The 22,762-nt window shown below is 36.0% G+C and overlaps 2 protein-coding genes across 3 annotated transcripts; one reads left to right on the top strand and one right to left on the bottom strand.

The window, feature by feature from the left end:
* The first annotated feature begins 228 nt into the window (after positions 1-228).
* On the top strand, positions 229-11,078 carry LOC110061369 (protein regulator of cytokinesis 1-like). 2 transcript variants are annotated; one of them, XM_089290905.1, is made up of 16 exons: positions 229-384; positions 1,137-1,446; positions 1,991-2,059; positions 2,323-2,487; positions 2,957-3,130; positions 3,204-3,353; positions 3,490-3,560; positions 3,896-3,972; positions 5,076-5,212; positions 5,411-5,506; positions 5,722-5,868; positions 6,163-6,236; positions 6,467-6,512; positions 6,760-6,912; positions 8,002-8,187; positions 10,083-11,078. In XM_089290905.1, exons 1-16 carry the CDS (start codon positions 371-373, stop codon positions 10,158-10,160), a joined length of 1,947 nt encoding a protein of 648 aa, XP_089147031.1. In that variant the 5' UTR covers positions 229-370; the 3' UTR covers positions 10,161-11,078. The 2 variants fall into 2 exon arrangements, with proteins under 2 accessions (XP_089147031.1, XP_089147026.1); XM_089290900.1 differs by having other exon boundaries at positions 6,760-6,915.
* A 2,514-nt stretch (positions 11,079-13,592) lies between these two features.
* Positions 13,593-22,579, bottom strand: LOC110061304 (serine/threonine-protein kinase 32B-like). The gene is made up of 11 exons (XM_020768148.2): positions 22,302-22,579; positions 22,158-22,213; positions 21,756-22,081; positions 21,609-21,646; positions 21,215-21,304; positions 19,037-19,140; positions 18,640-18,756; positions 17,934-18,059; positions 17,413-17,520; positions 16,618-16,697; positions 13,593-16,200 (listed from the first exon to the last, which is right to left on the bottom strand). Exons 1-11 carry the CDS (start codon positions 22,351-22,353, stop codon positions 16,098-16,100), a joined length of 1,200 nt encoding a protein of 399 aa, XP_020623807.1. The 5' UTR covers positions 22,354-22,579; the 3' UTR covers positions 13,593-16,097.
* Between the last annotated feature and the right edge of the window lie 183 nt (positions 22,580-22,762).

Below are 22,762 nucleotides of genomic sequence, written 5' to 3'. Positions count from 1 at the left end.
GCACATTTTTAATTATTAAGATTAGTACAGATCATTTTGGCGAATTGTACAGCGCCTAGAGCAGGCATGGATAGGCGCTATATAAATATTTATTTATTTATTTATTTATTTATTTATTTATTTATTTATTTATTTATTTATTTATTTATTTATTATTTTTGCATAAATCACAAAAAGGATTCTTTGTGACTCTTATACCAGGCATCTTTCCCTTTGCCGCAGAAGAAGCCAATTACAATTCGCAAAATCAGTCACGTGACAAATAGAGACCGTTTGCGGGTCTTTTCAAATACCTACATTTTACAGTTGTTTTCGTAAGTAATTTTTCGATTGGAAATTTCAAAGGATTTCAAAAATCCTACGAGCTGAAATGGAAACTGAAAGGTAAGGATTGACTATAGCTACTTTTTGCGAACGTTTAGTAATTTTCTGGGAGCAAATCCGGGGAATCCGGGGCCGTATTTTGATCCTCGCGTGATCGACCATGATGGCGGACTCGACGAAGTGCAAGCTTAGGTTGATGTGGTTTTCACAAGGAGAATAATGGCTTTCGAATCCCTTAGAATATTTCTTGGTTTCAGCGAAATTCCTTCTTTATCAAGATCAAAGCGTATATTGAAGTTAAACGCATAACAGATTAGTCTAAAGGTGTGGTAATTAAACTTAGTTTGAAACGACAGACTAACAGTCCTATAGCTAGCTAAGCTCGCGAGAAATCTGTCATAAATAAGTGTACGATTTTTTCATGGTGTCGATTTCCACTGTGCAGCTTCGAAATTAGATTTAAACTTAAGCTTTTAATTGTAAATGCCCCCTTCTTGTTGTTAACAAATTCTGCGAACGAGTTCTTCCTCCCACAAAGTTTTTATAACTATAAGATCCACGTTTCACGAATCCAAGTGATAAAATAAGCTGGTATTGATCTTAGAAAGTGGCGGTTATGTGGATTGTACTGTTTAACCGAACCTTAAATAATATACAATCTCAATGAAGCAAAAAGAAGTGTCGTTCTTATATATGACTACTTTTGTAAAGCATGGTAGAAGCCCAAGGGCTCCTTGTAGCTTTTAAAATCCTGCATACAGGTAGAAGACTGAATTACAGCAACTCTTATTTGATCTAATTTTATACATCAGCACTACCAAGAATACCAGCAGGCATCTTTCTACATCTTCGGTGGAGGACAGCGTCCGAATGATTAAATCTGAAGTGATACCTTGCTTACAGAATGCTATGCAGACACTGCAAAACATCTGGAGTGAAATTGGTTTAGAAGAAGAACAAAAAGAAGAAAGAACTAAATCTGTTTTGTTTCATTTACGAAATTTATTGCAACAAATGGTGAGTGAGGAGGAGGAATTAAAAGCTACACTACAAGCAAATGTAGAAACTTGCACTCAGGAGTTGGAGAAACTGAGTGAAGAACTGGGAATACCTGTGTTCAAGGTTAGTGATGAGAGAATTTGATGCTTGTTAATGTCCAGACACTTGTAATCAACTGACAGACAGTCACTTGGGGTTTGACTGTTACCTGTGTAGCATATTCTGATTAACACTTAGAGCTGTAACCTGTGACACCTGTTACGGCTGAGTATGCTTGATTTTTCCTTGATGCTTTTATGTTGGAAATTCAGTACCAAAACTGCACAAGGGTCCAAAACTGAAAAATAGCCCTGGTGAAATGATCACAACTTATCACAACATTGTTGGGGGTGCAACATGCCGTAAGAGTTTGGCTCCCCTGTTGCCACATGTTGGGTGTTGTTGGCTCAAGTTTGAATATGGTCAAATTTGAGCCAACAGCACCCAGCATGTTGCAACACATCGCAACAGGGTGGCCAAATGTGCGCAACACGTTAGGCCAAACAATGTTATGCATTAAAATGTTGTGATCGTTTGGCCAGGGGCATACATACATGTATTCTAATGTATCGTCATTATAAGATGTTCAGTCATTTAATATGTTTTATTTGTTATGTTGTCATCTTAGCCAGAGAAGCAAATGAGTATTCTTATGCTGGAAAATGAACTTCGAACAAAAGTGGATGACCTTAAACTGGTAATGTTACTTTCGTAATGTCATAATATAACTGTAATGTATCATTCAGGCTTTAGTTAGGTAAGACTTGATTTCCACTGCTCTTTCAAATGCAGTCTCATTTCTCTCTAAGAAGAAGAAGAGGAAGTAGGAGATAAGGGTCATGGCTCCTTTACTGAACAGAGGCTGGTAATCAAGTCTGTGGTGACTTACACTCAGAATGCATCTCATGCATGGCAACGCTAATATTAATTTTGTCTTGTGTGGACTGAATTAAAATGCAGGAAAAACACGAAAGGATGAAAAACTTGAAGAGTTTGAAAGAGAAAGAAACAAAGTTATGTGAGAGGCTATGTCTTCCTGCTCATAACCTGGGAGAAGTCAATGTACCAAACAAAGAACAGCTAAAAGAATTGGAGGCCAATGTAGAATATTTACAAAAGGAACAAGTAAGTAAAACAAAACAGTTTAATGAGCTATAAACATGTTGCTGCTATTTTCCTGAAACAATAACATTCTGGCCAAACTTGAGAGTTTTTATTTTTGCTTTCATCTGGGTGTATACAGATGACACTTTTTCATAGCCTTCTAAAAGAGATTTTAAATTTAGATTTCAATGCCCAATGCCGTAGTTTACAATATTGGCCTGTTCACTTTTGAGTATAGAGAAAATATTCATTGCCTTGCTGGACCTTCAAATTCTCAGAGCATATTAATAAATTAGGGTGGCCATACGTAAGCAGAATCAATACTTTGAAAGCAAACTAACTATGAGGGATTAGGAAAAGTAACATGTTTAATGTTATAAATATCCTTGCACTTGTGATGTCTTTTGTCCACATTTGCACTTTGTCATGAATGGATCATTTAGTTGCCAGACATGTATTTTAGTTGGTAATTGGGGATTCTACATTGCAGGTGAAAAGACTGAATACATTCAAGGAATTGAGACAATTGATTCAAACGTTGTGGAGGGAGTTAGAGGCAGTTCCTTCAACAACTGTAGGACAGGACCTGGCTAAAGATGATGCGGAAAAAACATTTAAGCTCTCTTCTCTGAATATTGAGGCACTGAAAGATCTTAAATGCGAGGTAAGACAAAATCACTTTCCCTCGTCTCATGAAATTTACCAGTTGACGCTCTAATCATGACATTTTTTCACAGCTTGAAAATCAGCACAAAAGGTGCGAGACAGAGTCATCTCAATTAAGAGAGACAATCACATCACTTTGGACCAAACTAGAGATTGACGAGTCAGAAAGACAAGCCTTTCTTACTAAACACAATGGATGCAAACCTTCAGTCATTGCAAAGGTGAGGCAGTAAGTTAGTTTAACTATAGAGCTATAATGTATACAAGACTTAAAGTCAATTACAGGTGTATGACATTTATGTGATAGAAGTGAATGTTATTATGCAAGCACTTAACATCAATTGTGCTAACTTTCAGCTGAAAAATGAAGTCCAAAGATTGCAGGCATTGAAACTACAACACATTCAGAAATTCATTGACGGCCTCAGGTATGTCTGCTTACAAGTAAATTACAGGTATTTCTCAATAATGTTTCAGGTCCTTTTTGAAGGAGCATAACTTTTCTTAGACCACAGTCTTGCACTGAGAGTTTGAAATAGCGGGGTTCAGCTGTACAAGTATTTTCTGTTATATATAACATGATAAAAGTTCCTCCAGTTACATAGATTTACAGAATGAAATAAATTACAGTCTGCATGTAACATGGTGAATTCACTGGATTGTAAGTCCTGGAGGTTACTTGTTGGTTTAGCCCACACAATTTCATTTGCTAACTGTAGCACAGAACTCTGTTACTGATCTGACTTATTTACTGATCCTTCAGAAAGGAACTGTCTGAGCTCTGGGACAAGTGTTATTTTGGTCCGGCACAGCGAGAAGAGTTCACCCCAGTTTTTGATAGTAAGTGTGAACAGTGCTGCTACTGGCTTACAAGTTTATCTGGTTTTACTTTGCATGTACATTTTCATATAAGAAGTCATGTGATAAATTTTAAGTTGATCAGTGTTGCATTGTAAAAGATTTATTGTAGTTCTGATTTGCCTGCTCATAATGAAGATGTTTGTGATCATTGATGAAGAAAATTGACTCAAAAATTGCAGTTACTGTAAATCTCATGGGCATGAAAAATGTGCAAAGCATGAAATGCATTCTGAAAGCTACATTGCGTTAACTTAGTTTTTTGCACGCAATGCAGGTCTATGGTATTGGCTTTTAGTGTTATATGTATGCAATGCATGCAGACGACTAGGTACATGTAGGTACATAAACCCTTTTCACGCTTTACAAGCCTATGGTTCTTGGTAATAACTTTATACTGTAGTATGCAATGCATATAGAGGGCTATGCAGCTGAAGTCCTTTTGCACACATTGCAGGCCTATGGTACTCAGTAATAGTGTTACAGGTATGCAATGCATGCAGAGGGCTACCGTAGCTGTAGCCCTTTGCATGCATTGCAGTCCTATGGTACAAGGTGATAGTGTTACAGGTACGCAATGCGTGCAGAGGGCTATGTAGCTGAAAACCTTTACACATATTGCAGACCTATGGTACAAGGTGATAGTGTTATAGGTATGCAATGCATGCAGAGGGCTATGTTGCTGTAAATGTTGATACACAGTGTAGGCTTATAGTGTAATTACAAATTCCCTGAAACTAGATTGAGTGTAATTGCTGTTGTGTCTGTATTATTCTTTATACATGTAATATTAGCACATACACACTCAGTGATCTTGGTATTTCAAGCAATCTGATTGGTTGGCTATCTCTGGGTAAGGAACATTATTCACCCCCTACCGAGTGAATAATGCATGGTCCAAGCAAAAACAAAATGGCTGGCGTAAACTCGTGTCTCGCCAGTGTTTTTGAAATGGAAATCCCGTGACTACAATGCCGTACCAGAAAATACAAAGGGTCGATCAAGGGTATTGATCAACACTCAATTGCGGATGCCTTTAGTACACATGATCCCCCATTTTCAATGTCTGTTCTTTTAAATTTCAGACAACTTTACAGAAGAACTCTTGGCACTCCATGAGCATCAGGTGGAAGTCATGAAAAATTACTATGATGGAAACAAGGAAATTTTCAAACTTGTGGAGAGAAGAGAAACTCTGTTTAAGACAATGGAAGAATTTGAGGTGCTAGTTATTTATTTGCATGTAATATTGGTTGTCCATGATTAAAATAGAACTGACAATGACAATAATATTGTTGAACTCACTGTTCTAAGACAGGATCAAGGTAGTCATAGTAGTGCACATAATTATTGTCTCACGTCAAAGTGAACTGTTCCAAAGTACCATAATGTGCTTTTCTCACTCTTTTTTGTTTTTCAGAGTCGAAAAAATGATACAAATCGCCTGGCAAACCGTGGTGGAGCACTACTCAAGGAGGAGAAAATTAGGAAGGGAATAAACAAGGAATTACCCAAGGTGACTTTGATCAGTCATCCTAATGATAGTTTGTGACTGCTGTTGTAAAGTTATAAAAGTCGAAATGAGATCAAACCTTTTTGTAAGTGAGCACTGATTAACCAGGGAGGACTATTAACCCATCCATCATGCTTACTAGTTACAGAATACTGTTATCTATTTTTTGATGTCCTAAAATTAAATTTTAATTGATTACATTGTGGTTACTACGTCAGATTGAGCAAAAGCTGACGGTTCAGATTGGAAAGTGGGAAGAGGAACATGAACGGAGTTTCCTAATCAATGGTTGTCATTACATGAACATTATTAACAATCAGTGGGCAGCATTTAATGCACAGAAAGAACAAGAGAAAGTAGAAAGGGTAAGCAACAAACCTGGTACTAAAACTAATAGACCTGCAATGCATACAGAGGCTATAGCTTCATCAATAGAACTAGATGCAGATGCACCTTCTGTGCATGCACATTGGATGCGTACAGTGAGGTATTTAACATTTATTATCAGTTAATGTTACATACTGACATTCGCTACAGAATAAATTATGAATTGTAGTTAGAAGTATAACTGTGATAAGAATCCAGAGTATAGTTCTTGAGTAACTGATGTTTTATATTATTTGAGTAATTAAACTGTTTAATAAAATTGCTTCTCAAAGCACAAACGACAACAGGAGCTAATGGAGAAGGAGATGGTTTATGGTAGCAAGCCAGCAACCACACCCAAGAAAAGGTATTGACTGATATCTAAAGTTATGTCATGCATGCTGTTTAATATCATCAGTTCTGCTTGTACACCTGTATATAAATTTATGGCTGCCATTTGATGCAGAATATCCACTGGAGCTTTGGTTAGTGCCAGGTCTTGTTGACTTGGTACTGATCGAGACAAAAGCTAAATATTTCAAAACTTTATTTTGATTGATAACATTATTAATAGACCTAATATTTCTTCATAATCAGGCCTATGGGAGGAACCACACCAATGAAGACACCAAAACGAATGAAGGTGAGTGTGAGTGCAAACAACAAGCATTTATAAGTACCTTTGTAAATGAGAGCTGTTATGTAAGATTTGGTTTTTTTTTTTTGCAAAATGTTTTTCCTTTCTTATGTTTCAATTTGGGTTTAATATCTTGGCTGATTAAAAACAGTTTTTTTCACTAACTCAATTTATCCCCTAAACTGACCATTGCAACAGCCAGTAGTACCCAAATTGATTGTCACTAGTAAGAAGGCTTTTCTTGTTGCCATAGATGCAAGACTGTACCACATCAACACCATCAAGGTTGCCACTGCATTCTAGTGTTTGCCCATCCCCCAGACCTGCCAAAGGAAACACAAATGGCCGCCCACCAGTTGCTACTAAATCAAACATCAGACGAGTGGCCAAGACAATAAAGAAAAAGGTGGTGAGCAAACACAAATAACATATTGTTACCCTCAGCACTCTGTCAGGTCGGATTGTGTGTACTAAAGGCATCCGCGATTAAGTGTCTCGAGATTGATACCCTTGATTTTATCGACCCTCTATTGACATGCCATTGACATCAGCTCAAACAACTTTCATTTGGCATCTCCATCGATACTAATGGTCAACACTACAGTCGAACCTCGATTATCAGGACTTTTTCCCTAGTCCCAATTTTTTCATGTATATTTATTAGTCATGATCAAGATCCGTACCAATATTCATTTTAAAACTATAACGTTGAAAAGTGCTTGCAAAAGCGAGGTTTTTTTTGCTTTTAAAGAGCAAAAGCAGCGCTTGCACGCATTGTAACTAATGAAGAACACTTGAATGAGTTCTGATTGGCTCAGAGTTGAGTGGTTCAAGATGTACAGTAGACCATATTGTTTTCCAAGCAATTTGTTAAAGTGTTGTTTCACGATTAAATGTTGCTTTATTTAAACAGTTTTGCTCTTCATTAATATTCATATTATCGATTTTCCGGACCCTCGATTATCCGGACTATTTCGTCTGGTCCAAATGAGTCCGGATAATCGAGGTTCAACTGTATATCGATATATCTTGGTCGACGGTGGGTTGACCATCAGGTCGACAGTTGACTAATTTTTGCAGACGTGCCATTGAGTGTCGCTTGATATATGAGTCAGGCGACACTCTGCCAACTACCAAACAACGGTTTATCAAGATGTTAATAAGATGCTGATCGAGGGTCGATCAAGGGTATCAGGGGTACCACGGGTCATGCCTTTGGTGCACATGATCTGTCAGGTCTTCCCAAGTAAACTGTGAAGCTGCTAATTGAAAATACAAAATAGGAAAACATAATATTAATCATTATTTACATGTAATTAAAAAAAAAACTTAGAAATAAAAGCAGTTTGCTCATTAAGAAATTTAACATGTCAAGAATTTTAGCCAGGTCAGAAACCAAACTATGTGGCACCTGTATCCTGACCAGTCATCTAGGCTTGGAGTTCTCTCTATCGGTAAGTTTCAGTGATCAATAATCTGCTTTTCCTGTTAACAGACACCTAACAAGAGGCAGTCAGCCAGACTTGCTGTGAAAAGAAGGGTTCTTGGAGAGAAAAATGGGAACACAAGCAAAACGCTGAATAACACTGGTAACACATCAATTCAAGTGGTGAATGGCTTCAAATCATCCAGCAAGACTAATGAATCTTTGGTTGTTTGTACCTCATATAATGAGTTTGCCGTAAGTAAATGAAAGCTTACTAAGGTTTTCAACATTATTTTTACACATGTCAAATCATTATGGTAATCAAAATTACCATCCTAATGTACATGTATGTTAGATTTAATTGGTGGCTGAGTGCAAAACTGTCCTTTCTGTAAGCTTTCTGTATTTTATAACTTAACATGGGATAATAGTTATCCGATAATTATTATCAGTGAGAATGCACAGTGTCTCAGTTATTTTATAAAGATCAATAATTACTGTTCCTCCTGTTAAAATTCATTTTCAAGTTGTGGGAGGAATCAATGGAACACATCTCTAAAATTAAGGCAATTCCTCTGAAATAAAAGTGACAATAAAGTTTTGTTCAAACTTTGTCCACTGAACATTTATCATATTATAACTTAAATTTTGAAATAAAAAAGGGGGGTGCCCATGCTCATTAAGGAGCAGTGAGGCATTGAAAATGCCCCATTTTGGCATTATTTAATGCTTATTATAAGAAGGCAATCCCAATAATTGTAAAATCTTTGTGAACCCAGACTCATAAGAACACGCATTAAACTACAGTCAATACATTGTGTCGAACACAAATAAACATTTTAAGTTTGATTCAGACAGAAAGCTAAATCGTTAATTAAAAATTTGAACCAAATATCTTGACGTGGTTACCGACTGCAAAATAGAAAAGACCACAGTGTGTCTGCTATTTTTCTTATTTATTCAATTTTCAGCAATAGAAATTAGATCAGTCTTTTCTCACGCAAAGCTTATGATTAGTTGATTACAATGACTAGAAAAAAAATTGGGGTGCCCGTGCTTGTTGGTGAGCTAGAGCCATTTTTCAACTGACAGAGCTCAATATCAAGGCAAATCCGTCATGTTTTCAATATGCGCGTGCACGAGCGTGCGCTAATGACGCCATAAATTATGCACAGTAAGGATGCACAATGCAAATGTGAGGAATGACCTTAAATACAGCTTGAATGAATACTCCTAAAAATAATGGCAACATGCCAAGGGGCATCAATAAACATCCTTTACGCTAAACATTTCCCAGCACCAACAAGGCACTTTCAGGGACTGTTGATCACTCTTGAGTGAGTATTATCTGGTTGTTGTTATCATGATACAACTCTGGTTTTAAATGTTAATATGCCCCGCCTTTAAATGCTTTTGACACGGAAATATTAGAGACACATGTAGCTGAATATACTTGGAAAATAACTTATCGAAGGACAGTGCTAGTCCATAGGATTGATAGATACTTAAAGTATATTAAATTACTGAAAGTAGCATCAAAGAAGCAATTAAAATAGTTGCATTCAGTCAAAGACCTTTTTTGTGTCTTAATTGGGGTACATGGTTGTATTGAATATAATTATTGCAATGAGTGACTTTTTGTGTTGACCAAAATGAGTGCTCAGTACTGATGAAAGCAAGGTTTTGGGATCATGTGAACTAAAGACATCAGTGGTCAAGTGTCGATTGACAGTGATGATCCTAACCCTCAATTGATCCTTGATTGACCCCTTGGTTAACACTCAATTGACACTTGATTGACATTTCGGTCAACAGTCTACTAATTTTTGCATACATGCCAGCAAGTTTCAATCAATACACCTGAGTTGGTTGACAATTGGCCGACCATTGACTAACTATCGATCAAGTGTCTACTGACCAACTGTTGATCGATCAATTTCTCTGGAAACAAACTCCCCTAATCCAACTAACATCTAGCTTAGCTGCTTGGCTAAAAGCTAACAATTATTGCTATTTACATCATTCTTTGAGAGCTGGGTGTATATCTTAAATTGCAAGCTATGGGCATGTTGTAGCTGTTGTTTCACTCCTAAATGCTTTTCTGTCTATCTTAAGCAGGCATCTGATGAAATTTCTTTGTTCTTCCTTAGAATGGCCTGGACAAAGAAGAGAATAACTGTCGTAGCAGTATGCTCAACAGAACACATTCAATGATCTCATTTGTCTAACAAGGGGTGCAGTCGTGCCGTACTAATTGCCTCTTACATGAATTTGCTTTTAATCATAAAAAATGTCAACAAAAGAGTTGTAAAAAGGAACACTGCCATCAGGTTTGGATTCAGTAGTGCCTTTTACCAAAGGATAACATCATTCTGTTCTTTTGTGATGTCATTGTTTCTTGTAATAGAAGGAAAGCACAGTGTTAAATACTTTAGCGATTTTCTTGTCCATACTGTAGTTTCAATTTTCAGGTACATTTCTAATGAGTTTTAAGATGATCAGTTGTACAGAGTGTAAATATTTCGTTTTTAAAATAGTTTTAAGATCAGAAGCAAGTCTCATATTCAAAGTAATAAGTGCACAAGAGGTTGATGTCTGTTTAAACAGCTCACCACTTTCATCAAATTTTAGGTGAAAACATGATGCTATAATTTTTGTATCTTCAGCAAGTATTTTTATTCTGTTAGTTTCATGTTGACAGAATATAATATACATCCTGTACAAGAATACAAATTTATTTGCCATCAGCTTAGTTTATTCGTTTCCTAATGTTTTATTGACAAAATATTGTAAAAGCAAAACATTAAAATTATACTTCTACCCAATGACAATCAGTAAATCAGCATCAGATAATTTTTCTTGCATCTAAATTACATAATGTAGTATTTCGGCATAATATTATTGTTCTGAATGTCAGTTATATGTAGTATCAGCTTGCTGTTTTATGGCACTTGTCACCTCACTTAGCCTCTAGCACAAACAGTGTGTGGGCTCGTTGTGCAATCTTCCTCCTGGGGGAGGAAGCATTACGTGACAAGCCTAAAGAGCGATTGTGCTGGAGGCTATACCTCACTGGACTAGTTCATTCTTGACAACTAGTTGTACATAGGCCACTAAAATTTCTCAATAAAAAGACCACTACTTTAGATTTGGTGTAAGAAAAATTGGGTCATTAGCAACACAAGTACAAGATTGAGTGCAAATGCTACTTTTGAAATTCATTCTAGGGTTACATTCCCAGAGCCCTCACACTTTGAGGTGGCCAAACACAGTTTTCGTGCACGCTTTTGGTGATGCAATGCGCACAAGGATTGCAAAAACAAACATGCCATCAATAGAGTGATCATTTTATTTACCCAACACCTGCACTATCTGTGCTATTTTTCTCTTATCGAACGCAGTGTATTGATGGCTTTAGTCTTTTATTACAAAGATTTGTTAGAAAAGCTAACGAATCAAAGAACCCAGCAATTCTCAGCTTAACAAATTGATGTCAGTTTTTTATACGTCTGTCCTCTTATTGAAGATAAATTGCATCATAACATTGTCAAAGTGGCTGTGGAACCACTCGCCTGCGGCTCGTGGTTCGGCAGCCACTTTGACAAAGTTATGACGCAATTTATCATCAATAAGATGACAGACGCATAAAAAACTGGCATCAATTTGTTAAATTTCTTTCATGCAACTGATTGTTCACATGATGTAAGCAAAACTAGGAAATATCCAGTGATCCAAGTTTTGCACTCTTCATTTATCTGTTCATTTTGGCTGCCTACATTCCAACGATTTGTGCACAAATTCTGAGTCTTTTTTCACTTTTTGTATCCAAAATTAAAAAAGCAAAAAAATGAAAAATCTTTTAAATTCAACATAATTTTATTAATTTACATTATTTTAATTTGACAGCTTGGCCACCAACTGAGAGACTCCAGACTTGGACTGTACATTTATAAATCAATGTCTCTGACACAGACCTACATTAAGCTTCAAAAATATGGATGCATATTTTCTTCTTGTACATTTTTTGTTTGTTGAAGACCATAGTTTCCCTCAAATTTCTCTCTTAGAAAACTGTTCACTTGTCAGGAAAAATTAATTCATGCCAAATAGAGGCTATTGATTGTCATAATCCATCAAATATTTTTTGCTTGCGCTTGACTGGTTTAAATGCATTGCATGACTGAGTATGTCCCAGCTAAAACTGGGGAACATTCAAGTGATATTCCCCAATTTTCAAAAGTATAATTAATGTTATATTTGGTGTGCAATAAGAACAAAAGATTATTTGGTGGGCAATCTTCGGCAGGGAATGTACTGGCAAGACTCGGATAAAACCCACTGACCAGATGGCTCCATGCTGAGGGGTGCCTTATATCTGCACTGCAATAATGTCCTGAAGCAAAGTTAACCCAGTCCAGAGTAGCAAATGTCCCATCTCTGATGAGGCTTCAGCCCAGGGCTGAAGGGGCACCACAGGCAGCAATTCCCCACCCATAATGTCGAGTATGATGTGAAGATACCCTGTGTGGAGTCCATTAACTAAGTTAATGCAGATCCCCTAAACGGAATCTTCACAGGAGGTGCAAGGATTGTGCATGGTCATTCCTTGATGAGTTCGCCCCAAGGGTTGAGTGACAAGGAGACCGGACGGCTGTGAAGAGGCAGTATGGGGGACCCGAGTGCCCTCTGGTACAACCTAAGACTATGTAGATACAAAGTATTCACCTAAGAATCAAGTTTTAAGTACAAAGAGACATTGTAGTGTTTGCAATGTATATAGCAGTTTTTAGCATTTCAATGGCAAATCAGGAATGGCAAAATGCCAAGTTCTTTGGGACTTGAAAGATAGTTTCTTTTGGGGTCTTTATATACCGGTATGTCTGATTTAAGCATCAGATGTCACCTTCTAAGGACTTTAATCAACCAATCAGGAAAGCCTACTGCTCCTGCTGTGATGGCCACACCAATTCTGAAGCTGTGTGAAGAAAATTATGCACTGTCCAACCCACAGACGTTAGAAGAACACGCAAGTTGTTAGATGTGCAGTTAAGACTGCACCCATCAATGAATTGGAAGAGTGGCTGAAAGGTACTCTGTCCAAGTTTGAAGAAGTGCGGTGACGGCACACACGCTTGAGTCTGACTTAGCTATGGTGAGTTTGGCTGTCTCGCAAAAGGGGTCTGTTTTGAACTTTCTAATGGTAATATATAGCCCCAATTTGACTTTTAAAATATGCGTGAATATTTGTCCTTGGACATTATCTGGCTCTTGAAGCTGTTTCCCTTGAGCTTCCCTCTTGGAAACTGATCACTTCTCGAAACAGATAGTCTTCAGACAAATATCTGAGCATATTTTTGCACCAAATGGAGGCTATTGTTTATTCATTTACTATATATCACCATGCATTCATTATTTTGTAGCATAAGTCCCAAGATAAAACTAAACAAAATTGGGAGAAACGGAATGATTACATGTATCTTGTGCACTGTAGAAAAACAGTTCTATTACATAATGACTTGACAAGGACAATTTTGAACAATTTCACTCAAAACATTAATCAGAATTATTGCAAAGAATTTTTGGTATTTCAGGCAACTGCTGACTTGGCCTAAATATTAAACTTAATATAACCACTATTTTTAAAAATAATAGGCAAGATAAATTGTTTAGTAGTCTTTATTTATTTAATTTTTTTGTCATTCAGTCTCACTCTGTTATGTTTGTCACACAAAATTATACCACTTTGAATATCTTTTATTATAATCTTTCATAACTACTCTCTATCAATCTCTTCTTTAAATTATGTACATAAAATGAAAGATAAGTATGAAATAAGCTTGGTCTGAAATTTTATGTCATCTAACTGAAATCTCTAACATAGAAACTATGGATTATTAATAGTAATGTCACAGGCTTGGACACTAAATTGTCCTGAGCTTATCAAATATTCATTATAGAGCAGTTTTCAAATGAGTATCATAAAACCAAAACCAAAGTAATTGCCTGACTATTTCCCACACTCAATTGAAAACTATTCTACTGCAAGGAAGAATATGGATTTAAATCAAGACATCAAGTCCTGCCCAGTAGACTTGGCTCTTTCATAAAAAGGTCAAATATAAGTAAATTATAAGTCTGGAGTTCCTGTGAAAACCGTAAACCTTCAAATATTAGAAATATTTCAAGATGACTTATCTTGCTACTACCAATCAGCATTCATAAGTTGTGTTGGTATTCCAGTTGTTCTTTACTACTTCAGATTTCATTGTACATGTAAGTACTCAGACAACTTGTGATCTTTACCCTGCATTTTCATTTGGATTATGAGATCTGCAGCAACAACATTCTAGCATTTTACAAGCTAACAAACTTTAACATAATGGCAAAACAAAAAAGATAAAATTATGATATAAAAGAACTTTATTTGGCAAAAGGAATCTTACAAAAAAATAATAATAATTAAAACAGCTTTGAAACCTTCAAAGACTCAACCTACAGAGAAAGTGTTAAGTAACATTTTAGAATGCTACTTGGACTGTACAATAGGTTGAACAAAGGAGAATAATATTCAGGTTGGCAAATGTGGCACACGGTGACTATGACATGACGCTACAGATGAATAATGAATGATATCACAGTCAAAATATCTGTACAGTATGCAGTCAGCATTGCAAACATTTATAAATAATTAATTACATTAACCCAGTTTAACAGATTATTTCTATTTTAACATCTCTAGAGAAAACTGGAATTAGCTTGCAAAGGAGGGTTATGAAAATGATTTGTGCTACTTTGGAAAAAAAGTTCTAATATTAGACTGATTTAGATTTTCCCTCTGAATTGCATAACTATTCTTTAAGTCATAAATACTCTGACCATTATCACTTTTTAAAGGTAAAAAGTTTATATTGTTTTTGCTGATTTTCAGCCTTTAATCCATGTAAATTAAAGATCTACTAAATGTAAGAATTTCACTACTACTGAATAAAAAAGACACATAATAACTAACAAAAAAGTGTTAATATTACTTTCTGTGGGATTCACTCACAAACACCTATGTGAAAATATTATAATTGTACTTGCAACTTACAAGCTAAGGCTTGTAACTCACTAAACTCACTTGATAAAATAATTTCTAAACATGACAGATGGAAGGGGTGTTGTAGAGCCTAGCCAAATCACATTAAATAGCTATGAACAAATTTTAACCACTGTGAGAGTCATAATGATTATGTTAATTTCTACAACAATAAGAAGAATCCACAGAAAGAAATTTTGTACAAATATTTATATTAATATTGATTTGATCAGATTTTACTGCTTAGAGGAAGACAAGAACATGACAAAAGAGGAAGTAAACATGAACCAGTTTAAAACTTTGACAAGTGGCATGAGATCCCCCCTTTCCCTTAACACAGTCAAAGGAAGGGGTACCCATGGACAATCCCTAGGGTTACTAGTCAACAGTGAGGTTATTTTAGGTAGAGCACTGCTGTGATGACTTCAAAACTGTCCATGCTATTTCCTAAGTGTACTTGAACTTCTTCAGTCAAAGTTATATCTCATTCACCAACAATTACATGGAGCAAGTTCTTTAGAGGAATATTAAGAATATTATCAGTGTATTCATGAATACACTAATTTATTCACACCACAACTAAGCTAGTTGTTGTGGTTTGTATGTTACCTTTGTATCCAGAGTTTTCATTAATTTTATTTTGTCTTGTAAAATGTATTCAGTCATAGGGAGATCTGGTGGTCTTATAAAATTTTAGTATCAAGAGTTAGAGAATCTAATTTGTCTTGATTGGAAAATTTTTGTTTCACTATTGACTATCAAATTATGGCACTGGTTACAAAAGATTAAACAGTGTACTGTTTGCTGTCAACAGAGGATGGGTCAATTAAGGACTCAAGTATCATCTGGAGGGTAAATTTTAAATTTTCAATCTATTGAGGATGGTTTCGTATTCAAACACCACCGGAACTTGGAGCATCGATTGAAAGATAAATTATGCCAAATAGTGGAATGACATAACTATTGAACCACAATTACTGATGCTGTACGCTGAATTGAGGAGGAGAAATTGGGTTCCCATGGGCTAGGCACAAATGAGTCTTCCGTGCCCTTAATGCTGTACACGAGGGTCCGCTACACACCAATATCATGACTGCTTTACTTCTGTTTTTGATAATTCAGATGTTTTGGTTTCATTGTTTTCAGTCAGGCTTGAACTGGATTTTGTTGGTCTTCTGTTTGAGAGCAACCTAACAAAAAATAACATTTAATCTACATGAAATATTTCACATAAATTAGTGATTGGCCAATATTCCCAGAGGAAGAATTCACCAGCCAAGGTAATTTTTTTCTGATCAATGTCAAAATAAGTAACAAAGATAACAATATAATTGCGCACCTCAAAATGCTTTTCTTTTCCCAAACCAATAATGTTTTGAAAGGTTATTTGTCTAATATTCATTTAGCAGTAAAAATTGCCTGTAAACTAGCTAAGCTTAGTGCTTGAATAGCTAAGTGCATGACCATTGTAAATAAGATTTACATTTTACATTTTACAGCTTAACAAAAATAAGAAACAAATATTGTTTTTGACTTTAAATACAGCTAGGAAAGGGAGCACTTTCCAGGAATGGTGTCTAAAAAATCAAAGATACCCTCAAACTTACTTTTCTCTGTTATATATCTTGAAATCTTTCTTTATTTCTTCTAAACATAACTGCACTGGATCCATTTCTTCTTCACTTTCCTTCATATTAAGTAAAAAGCTTGAAGTCACTAAATATTCAAATGTACTGACTATAATTGCATGTACATGTACATTCATAACCTATTTTTGTCATATATTTATTGCATCTCTCCCTTATAAAATGTTTCATCATTTCAGTTGCAAGCCTAAAATACAATACAAGCACATGCACAAGAAAGCACAAGACAAAACAACACTTTTCAGCCGAACATTTAAATCAATATACTGGGAAAGACAGACAGACAGACAACGTTTATTTAAGCATGATAAAAGATTAAAGCTTAGTAGCTTATGAGGTCATACATAATAAATTAAATAGTAAAAAAATGAAAACTGTGTTCAACGTATATACATGATAAATAAATACAGGTCATCTAAAATTCTTATAACATAAGGTTTTACAAACTGAAAGTGGATAAATTAAGTAAATTAAAAAAAAAATTAATTAATTAATTTTGCCATTTGATAAACACATGCTCAGGGTTTTTGCTACATACTAGCAGGAGACTCAATTAGCAAGCTGAGAAAAAGTAGACCACCTTCTGCCCAGGATATTTAGCTTGGACTACAACAGTACATTCAATTAATAATATATTGCAGCTTAAAAATTGAAAGGTTCAAGCATGGTAACTCAAATGTTGGCCACCTCAAATTTTGAAGTTGGTGGTCACAATCTCTTCACAATATATCAAGAAACACTCTTATTTCTACTTACAATCCTACTTGACAATTTTTTAAGTCTCTTCTTCTTCTTGTGGAGTGGTTTAGCTTCAATGATCATTTCCTCAAGCTCATAAGTGGGATCACAGTTCAAGTGGTCTTTCTAATAAATTTACAATTATAATATAGTTAAAATTATTGGACGAGGTTGAGCAAAATATCATGGTTTATCAGTGGCAAGCAGAATTCTAAACTTGCTGAGACATGCAAAAAGTTGAGATCTAAACCAATAGCTGTTATTACAGTTTTTAGCAGTTTGACATACAAATGAGGTGAAAGGGTCAATTCTGCTTTGTATTGACCTGTCCGCCTCGATTGTATGCCTTTTTAAACAAAAGAATATTGGACTGCAGGCTCAACTGTAATAAACGCCATTGCATAAAATGACTCAAGTGCAATTTTTTTAAAATACATTAAATACGGATGCTTAGATGTACAGCATTGGTGGTATAAAACTCCCAGCCCACAGATACTGTACAACGATCCTTCTGACAAACTGTTAGAACTTTAACTTACAGGAGGAACAAAACCAGGTTGTACATTAACAGCTTCAACAGATTCCCAGTCAACATCTGCCATGAGGCTTTCTTGTTTTAAGGCTTCTAAACTGTCTAGTCTTTTCTTGGGATCTTGTTGAAGAAGCTGCAAACAATAGTAAAACTTTACATTATCGAGAGTAATAACTCAGAAGGTGCACAAGGTTATTGGAATTATAGGATTTCTTGTAGTGGCCAGGAATTTAAAGTTTACCCTTACAATATTGCATGACTGTTCTATGGCTGCTAGAGAACGCAAGTTTATGTTGTGGTTCAGTTTAACCCTTGGTACGATTTGGTATTTTCCCTTGTTCCAGTGTATGGTAATATATAGCAATGTACATGAAGCAAAGGAAACTACTAAATTCTACCAGGGGTAATATTACTCATAACATTTACCACAACAACCTTAACACTACTGTCTTAAGATGTAGACTGCTTTTAATGAGACTTGCAGATCTGCGGAACAAGAGCAAACTACATTTTGTGGCATGAAAAACACTTGGACATAGTAAAATGGAAGTAAGTTTAGTGATGCCCCCCCTCACTCCACTCATGATTGGTTACAGTCATTATTTGTCTTTGTTGTTCCTCATTTCTCCATACAGGCGAAGGACAAACTCACATCTCATTGCACTGATAACAATGACAGGTGACAATGGACAAATGAAATTAAGGTAACTTACTCTATGAAGTACATGTATCATATCTCTTGACCAAGTTGTGGGGTAGTGAACCGATTCAGAGGCAAAAATCTGACGCACTTCAGACAGGCCTGTATTAGCATGAATTTCATAGGGTCTCTGCAAGTTCAATGGTAAACAGTTAATTAACAATAGAATAAGTAAGTTAATCTCATTAATTCTTCAAATAACCCTTAGGAAGTATGGAGGGTAGGTGCCATATTGTAAAACATCTATCTGTAAAGTAACATGAGATTAAGCAGGTAACTGGTAACACAAGAGGACCAAACCCTCCCACAACCCTTCCAGGCTGACTGTATGTGTAATAGTACGAACTGAAAACATGCCAAAAGAGCTTCACTTAAGTATTTGCTAAATGAAAACACCACTAGTCTCTTACCTTTGCTCTGAGTATTTCATAAATACAGACTCCTAAACTCCACCAGTCAACACCAAAGGAATATCCTTGAGCCTCCTCACAAGCCGTGGCAAAAACCTCAGGAGCTTAAAGCAGAGAAAGATCAAATTTATGAATTTGTTTCACTCTTTCTATCCTAATCTATTGCTACGAGTGGTACGAATATTATTGGACAAGGTTGAGCAAAATATTGTCATTTGTCAGTGGCGAGCAGATCAGCGTTATTTGCTGAAGCCAAAGGCCAAGGCAAATAATAATTGATCTGCGTGACATTGACAAATAACAGTATTTTGCGATAACTGAGATCCCAGGTCATGTGGTGGGCTCTCAGCCAATAAAAAGGAAGAAAAAATGCATCAAATGATGGTGGCAATTAATGGTACTACACATTAAAGCTTGGATTACCTGCAGTTACAATATACCTTTATTTATATATGAACATGTATGATCTTTGTCTGAGAAAGTGCCAACGAACTGTCAGTTAGAAGAAAACAACATTGTTCTGGTCTAGGTATTGTTTAGTTCATTTGTCCACTAATGCTATGTACAGTGGGACCCTACGAATGGAACTGCCTTTAGGCCATACAACTGTGGTCATACTAAAGCTTTTAAGGATGTTCACGCTAAAAATATTCCCACAAACAGATTTTTTAAAACTTACCACGTAGTAAAATAAAGATCAAAATGGGGGTTCATCGTGCTTGTCTTCAAGATAATGTGCATTGATACCATGCGTATTTGGAAGCTTTTGTTACTTTAAACAAGCTTAGCTTACAATTATCAGCAATAAAAGAAGCTACATTAGTGAAATTTAGATCTGGTACACATATTAAATTCAACTCAACTAAGTCTATTAAGTGCACTTTTGCAGCTGGTGTCATTCCTGGAGGTAGAATAGGCATTGAAAACAAGAGAGCACATGAGCAGAAAAGGGAACAGATTTGTAACTGCTCGTGCACAGATTTTTTATGTTTCTTCTTTTTGTTAAAATGGAGAAAAGCAGAAAAGGAATTGATCTACGAAAAGAAAAGAGAGGGGTCACTGACCATTTCAGAGAGTAAACTGCAGGTGATGTTAGCACAACCGGTACCAAACCCTTTACTTACTTACATTTCTTCTTTGGCATGCATGCTTGAAGTATGATGTGCATGACGGCATAAGGATGTGCAGAATCAATGGACGTAATATTGAACATAAACTATTTGACAATTCAAAGAACTTTTACAGCCTTGAATATCTTTTATGTCATACTGTAGTGTCTTCCATCTTATTTTTTTTTTTCTTACTTCTAGTGCTGTGTAATTTTTTTTCTTTCAAAAATAAAAGGATTAGGAATTTACATTATTTTAACCCCTTATCTGAACCACTTTCACTAAGCCTCTTGAAAAATATCACGCCATCTGATGGTTGCACTTGTTTTATAACCACAGTTTTAAAATGTGTAAAATATAATTAGTTACATCAACACTGTATGCAAATCTATCTATATACAATAAAAGCAATATCGATATTAATAATGAATCAGTTTTAAATGGCAAGTTTATTGAAGCACAAGTGAAAAATGAATATTGATGGACAGCTAGCGATCATCACAACAAGACAATTCAATACGACTGCACTTATTCAAGACGGTGGCTCAATAACACCATGACACTGGACAAAGATTTCAAAAAGCTTCAATAATCTTGCTTATGCTAATATAAATATAGTAATGACAATGACAACAATGACAACGTGTTTTATTCAAGACGATGAAAATAAAATACAAGAAAAAGCACATCTTGAAAAGGAAGACTAGAGGTCGACCCTATGGCATTTCTCTGAATACTTTTGATCACAATAACAAGAAATTATATTATAATAACGATCACAATAATAGCAGGAAATTATATTATAATTTCTGAGTACTCTTAACTGCAAGAAGGATGTTGAAACCCACAAATTTGTGATCAAGATAAAAATATTATAGTGCTGATCAAAGATTTGTCTCTCAAGTGTTTTGCGTTTTATTTACCTTGAGAAGCATTCATGCAAAACAATTTTAATTAACATAAGCTATCATGACATAAACTCTTGTGAACATTAAATTGTCTCCTAATACTAATAAGTCTAAGTTGACAAAATTAGGGAAAACTTAGCAAAAAATGTAAACTTACTTACCCATGTAAGGTTTAGTTCCTGACATGGAAGTTGCCAATTTTCCATCTTCCAAAATTGTGGCTATATTAAAATCCGTCAAATGGACATGCCCTGCGGCAAAACAAACACAGGAGATTTAATGAGAAGACGTCGTCCCCAGCAACACGGCTTAGGTAAATGTTCAAGTGAAGAAGCTGCCCCACATATCAAGCTATCACTCAACGGGCTAAATATTGGCGACAAAAGCGAAAGTACAACCCATCTTGTTTGGAGTTGAACATTTAATAAGACTTTACGCGTGGGTTGATCGTAATGTGCTTATACCCATAGAAGAGTTTAATTTAGCATAAGTAATATGTAACCCCATCAACAATTCAATAAAAAAAAGTACTAAACGTTCTTATTCGGGACAAACCTTTTTCGTCGAGCAACAAATTGTCCGGTTTTAAATCCCTGAAAATATCGAGATTAACTTTCGTTATTTAGAACAACTAGAAAACGTTAAAATTAAAAAGCAAACATCACGAACAGCGTATGAATTCTACAATCGTTCTTAAATCACCTGTGTATAACTTTCTTGCTCCGCAAATAACCAAGTGCCGACCCCAGCTCACATAAATATAATTTCACCCTTGGTTCGTCGAATTTCGTTACTTGCTGCAAATGGTAACGAATGTCACCACCGAGGAGAAGGTCTACCACCATAAACATATCTTCCTCGTCTTGAAAAGCAAACCACAAATTGACAAGAAATGGGTGCTCCAGGAATTTCAGAATTTCCAATTCCCGAAGCACGTTTCTCACGGCATCCTTCCTTATGCAGGCATTCTTGTTCATGTATTTCATTGCATACATAGCCTTGGTGTCTTTCTTTTGAACGATGCAGACCTGAAAAGGAGAACCACGGAAATCAATCAAAATGTACGTTCAGGCTTCAAAACTGGCCGGACAAGAAATAGCCCACCTTGCCAAAAGCTCCTTTTCCAATGGCTCGCAGAATTTGGAAGTGGTCGAAGTCGACTGCAAAAGAGAAGAAAGAGCCCCAGGACTCGTCACTAAATCTCAATAAGAAAGAACTCACTGCTGAATAAGACAAAACACAGATTACCTTCCCCATTCGCGTCATAAGAGGGTTTTCGATTTGACTGTAAGGCGCCCATGAGTGAACTCCGCGAGCAGCCTATGGTGCGGAACCTGTCTGCGAATCTACCCGCTTCAGCCCGAATGCCGAAGGCGGGCAGCTTCAGGCAAAACGAAGCAGCAAAAAAGCTTTCAGTTTACACAAAAGATGCCAGTAATTTCCTAGGTTTCCTGATAATCGTTCATTATAAGTTCTCGGTCGAGGTCGCGCGTTTTCCTCGCAGCATCGCTGAGAAACCATGCGTGACGTAACGTAAACAAAGTTGTTCATTGGTGGATAAATTTTTCCAAACATTAATTAATAGTTTTTTAGCGCTAAAACTGCCCGCAAACACAAAGAATAGTAGATTTGCCGGAAGTTTTTCTAATGGCAAACCATTGCTTTCTTGTGATTTTCTGATATAACAATAGCATCTTGCAGAACTCTGT

The sequence above is a fragment of the Orbicella faveolata genome, unplaced genomic scaffold, assembly GCF_042242905.1.
Source record: "Orbicella faveolata isolate gen_17 unplaced genomic scaffold, um_ofav_v1 contig_1, whole genome shotgun sequence".
Classification (NCBI taxonomy): domain Eukaryota; kingdom Metazoa; phylum Cnidaria; class Anthozoa; order Scleractinia; family Merulinidae; genus Orbicella; species Orbicella faveolata.
Note: the sequence above shows the minus strand (reverse complement) of the source record. Positions and strands in the feature narration are given on the sequence as shown.

Bases quoted from the DNA above. Each gene is read 5' to 3' on its own strand.
- LOC110061369 (XM_089290900.1), top strand. The intron at 2,488-2,956 runs GTAAGTAAAACA...TCTACATTGCAG, and splicing joins AATATTTACAAAAGGAACAA to GTGAAAAGACTGAATACATT. The intron at 3,973-5,075 runs GTAAGTGTGAAC...TTTAAATTTCAG, and splicing joins GTTCACCCCAGTTTTTGATA to ACAACTTTACAGAAGAACTC.
- LOC110061304 (XM_020768148.2), bottom strand. From the start codon at position 22,353: ATGGGCGCCTTACAGTCAAATCGAAAACCCTCTTATGACGCGAATGGG. The intron at 22,214-22,301 runs GTAATCTGTGTT...TCTCTTTTGCAG, and splicing joins TTATGACGCGAATGGGGAAG to TCGACTTCGACCACTTCCAA. The intron at 16,698-17,412 runs GTAAGTAGAAAT...CTTAATATGAAG, and splicing joins AAAAATTGTCAAGTAGGATT to GAAAGTGAAGAAGAAATGGA.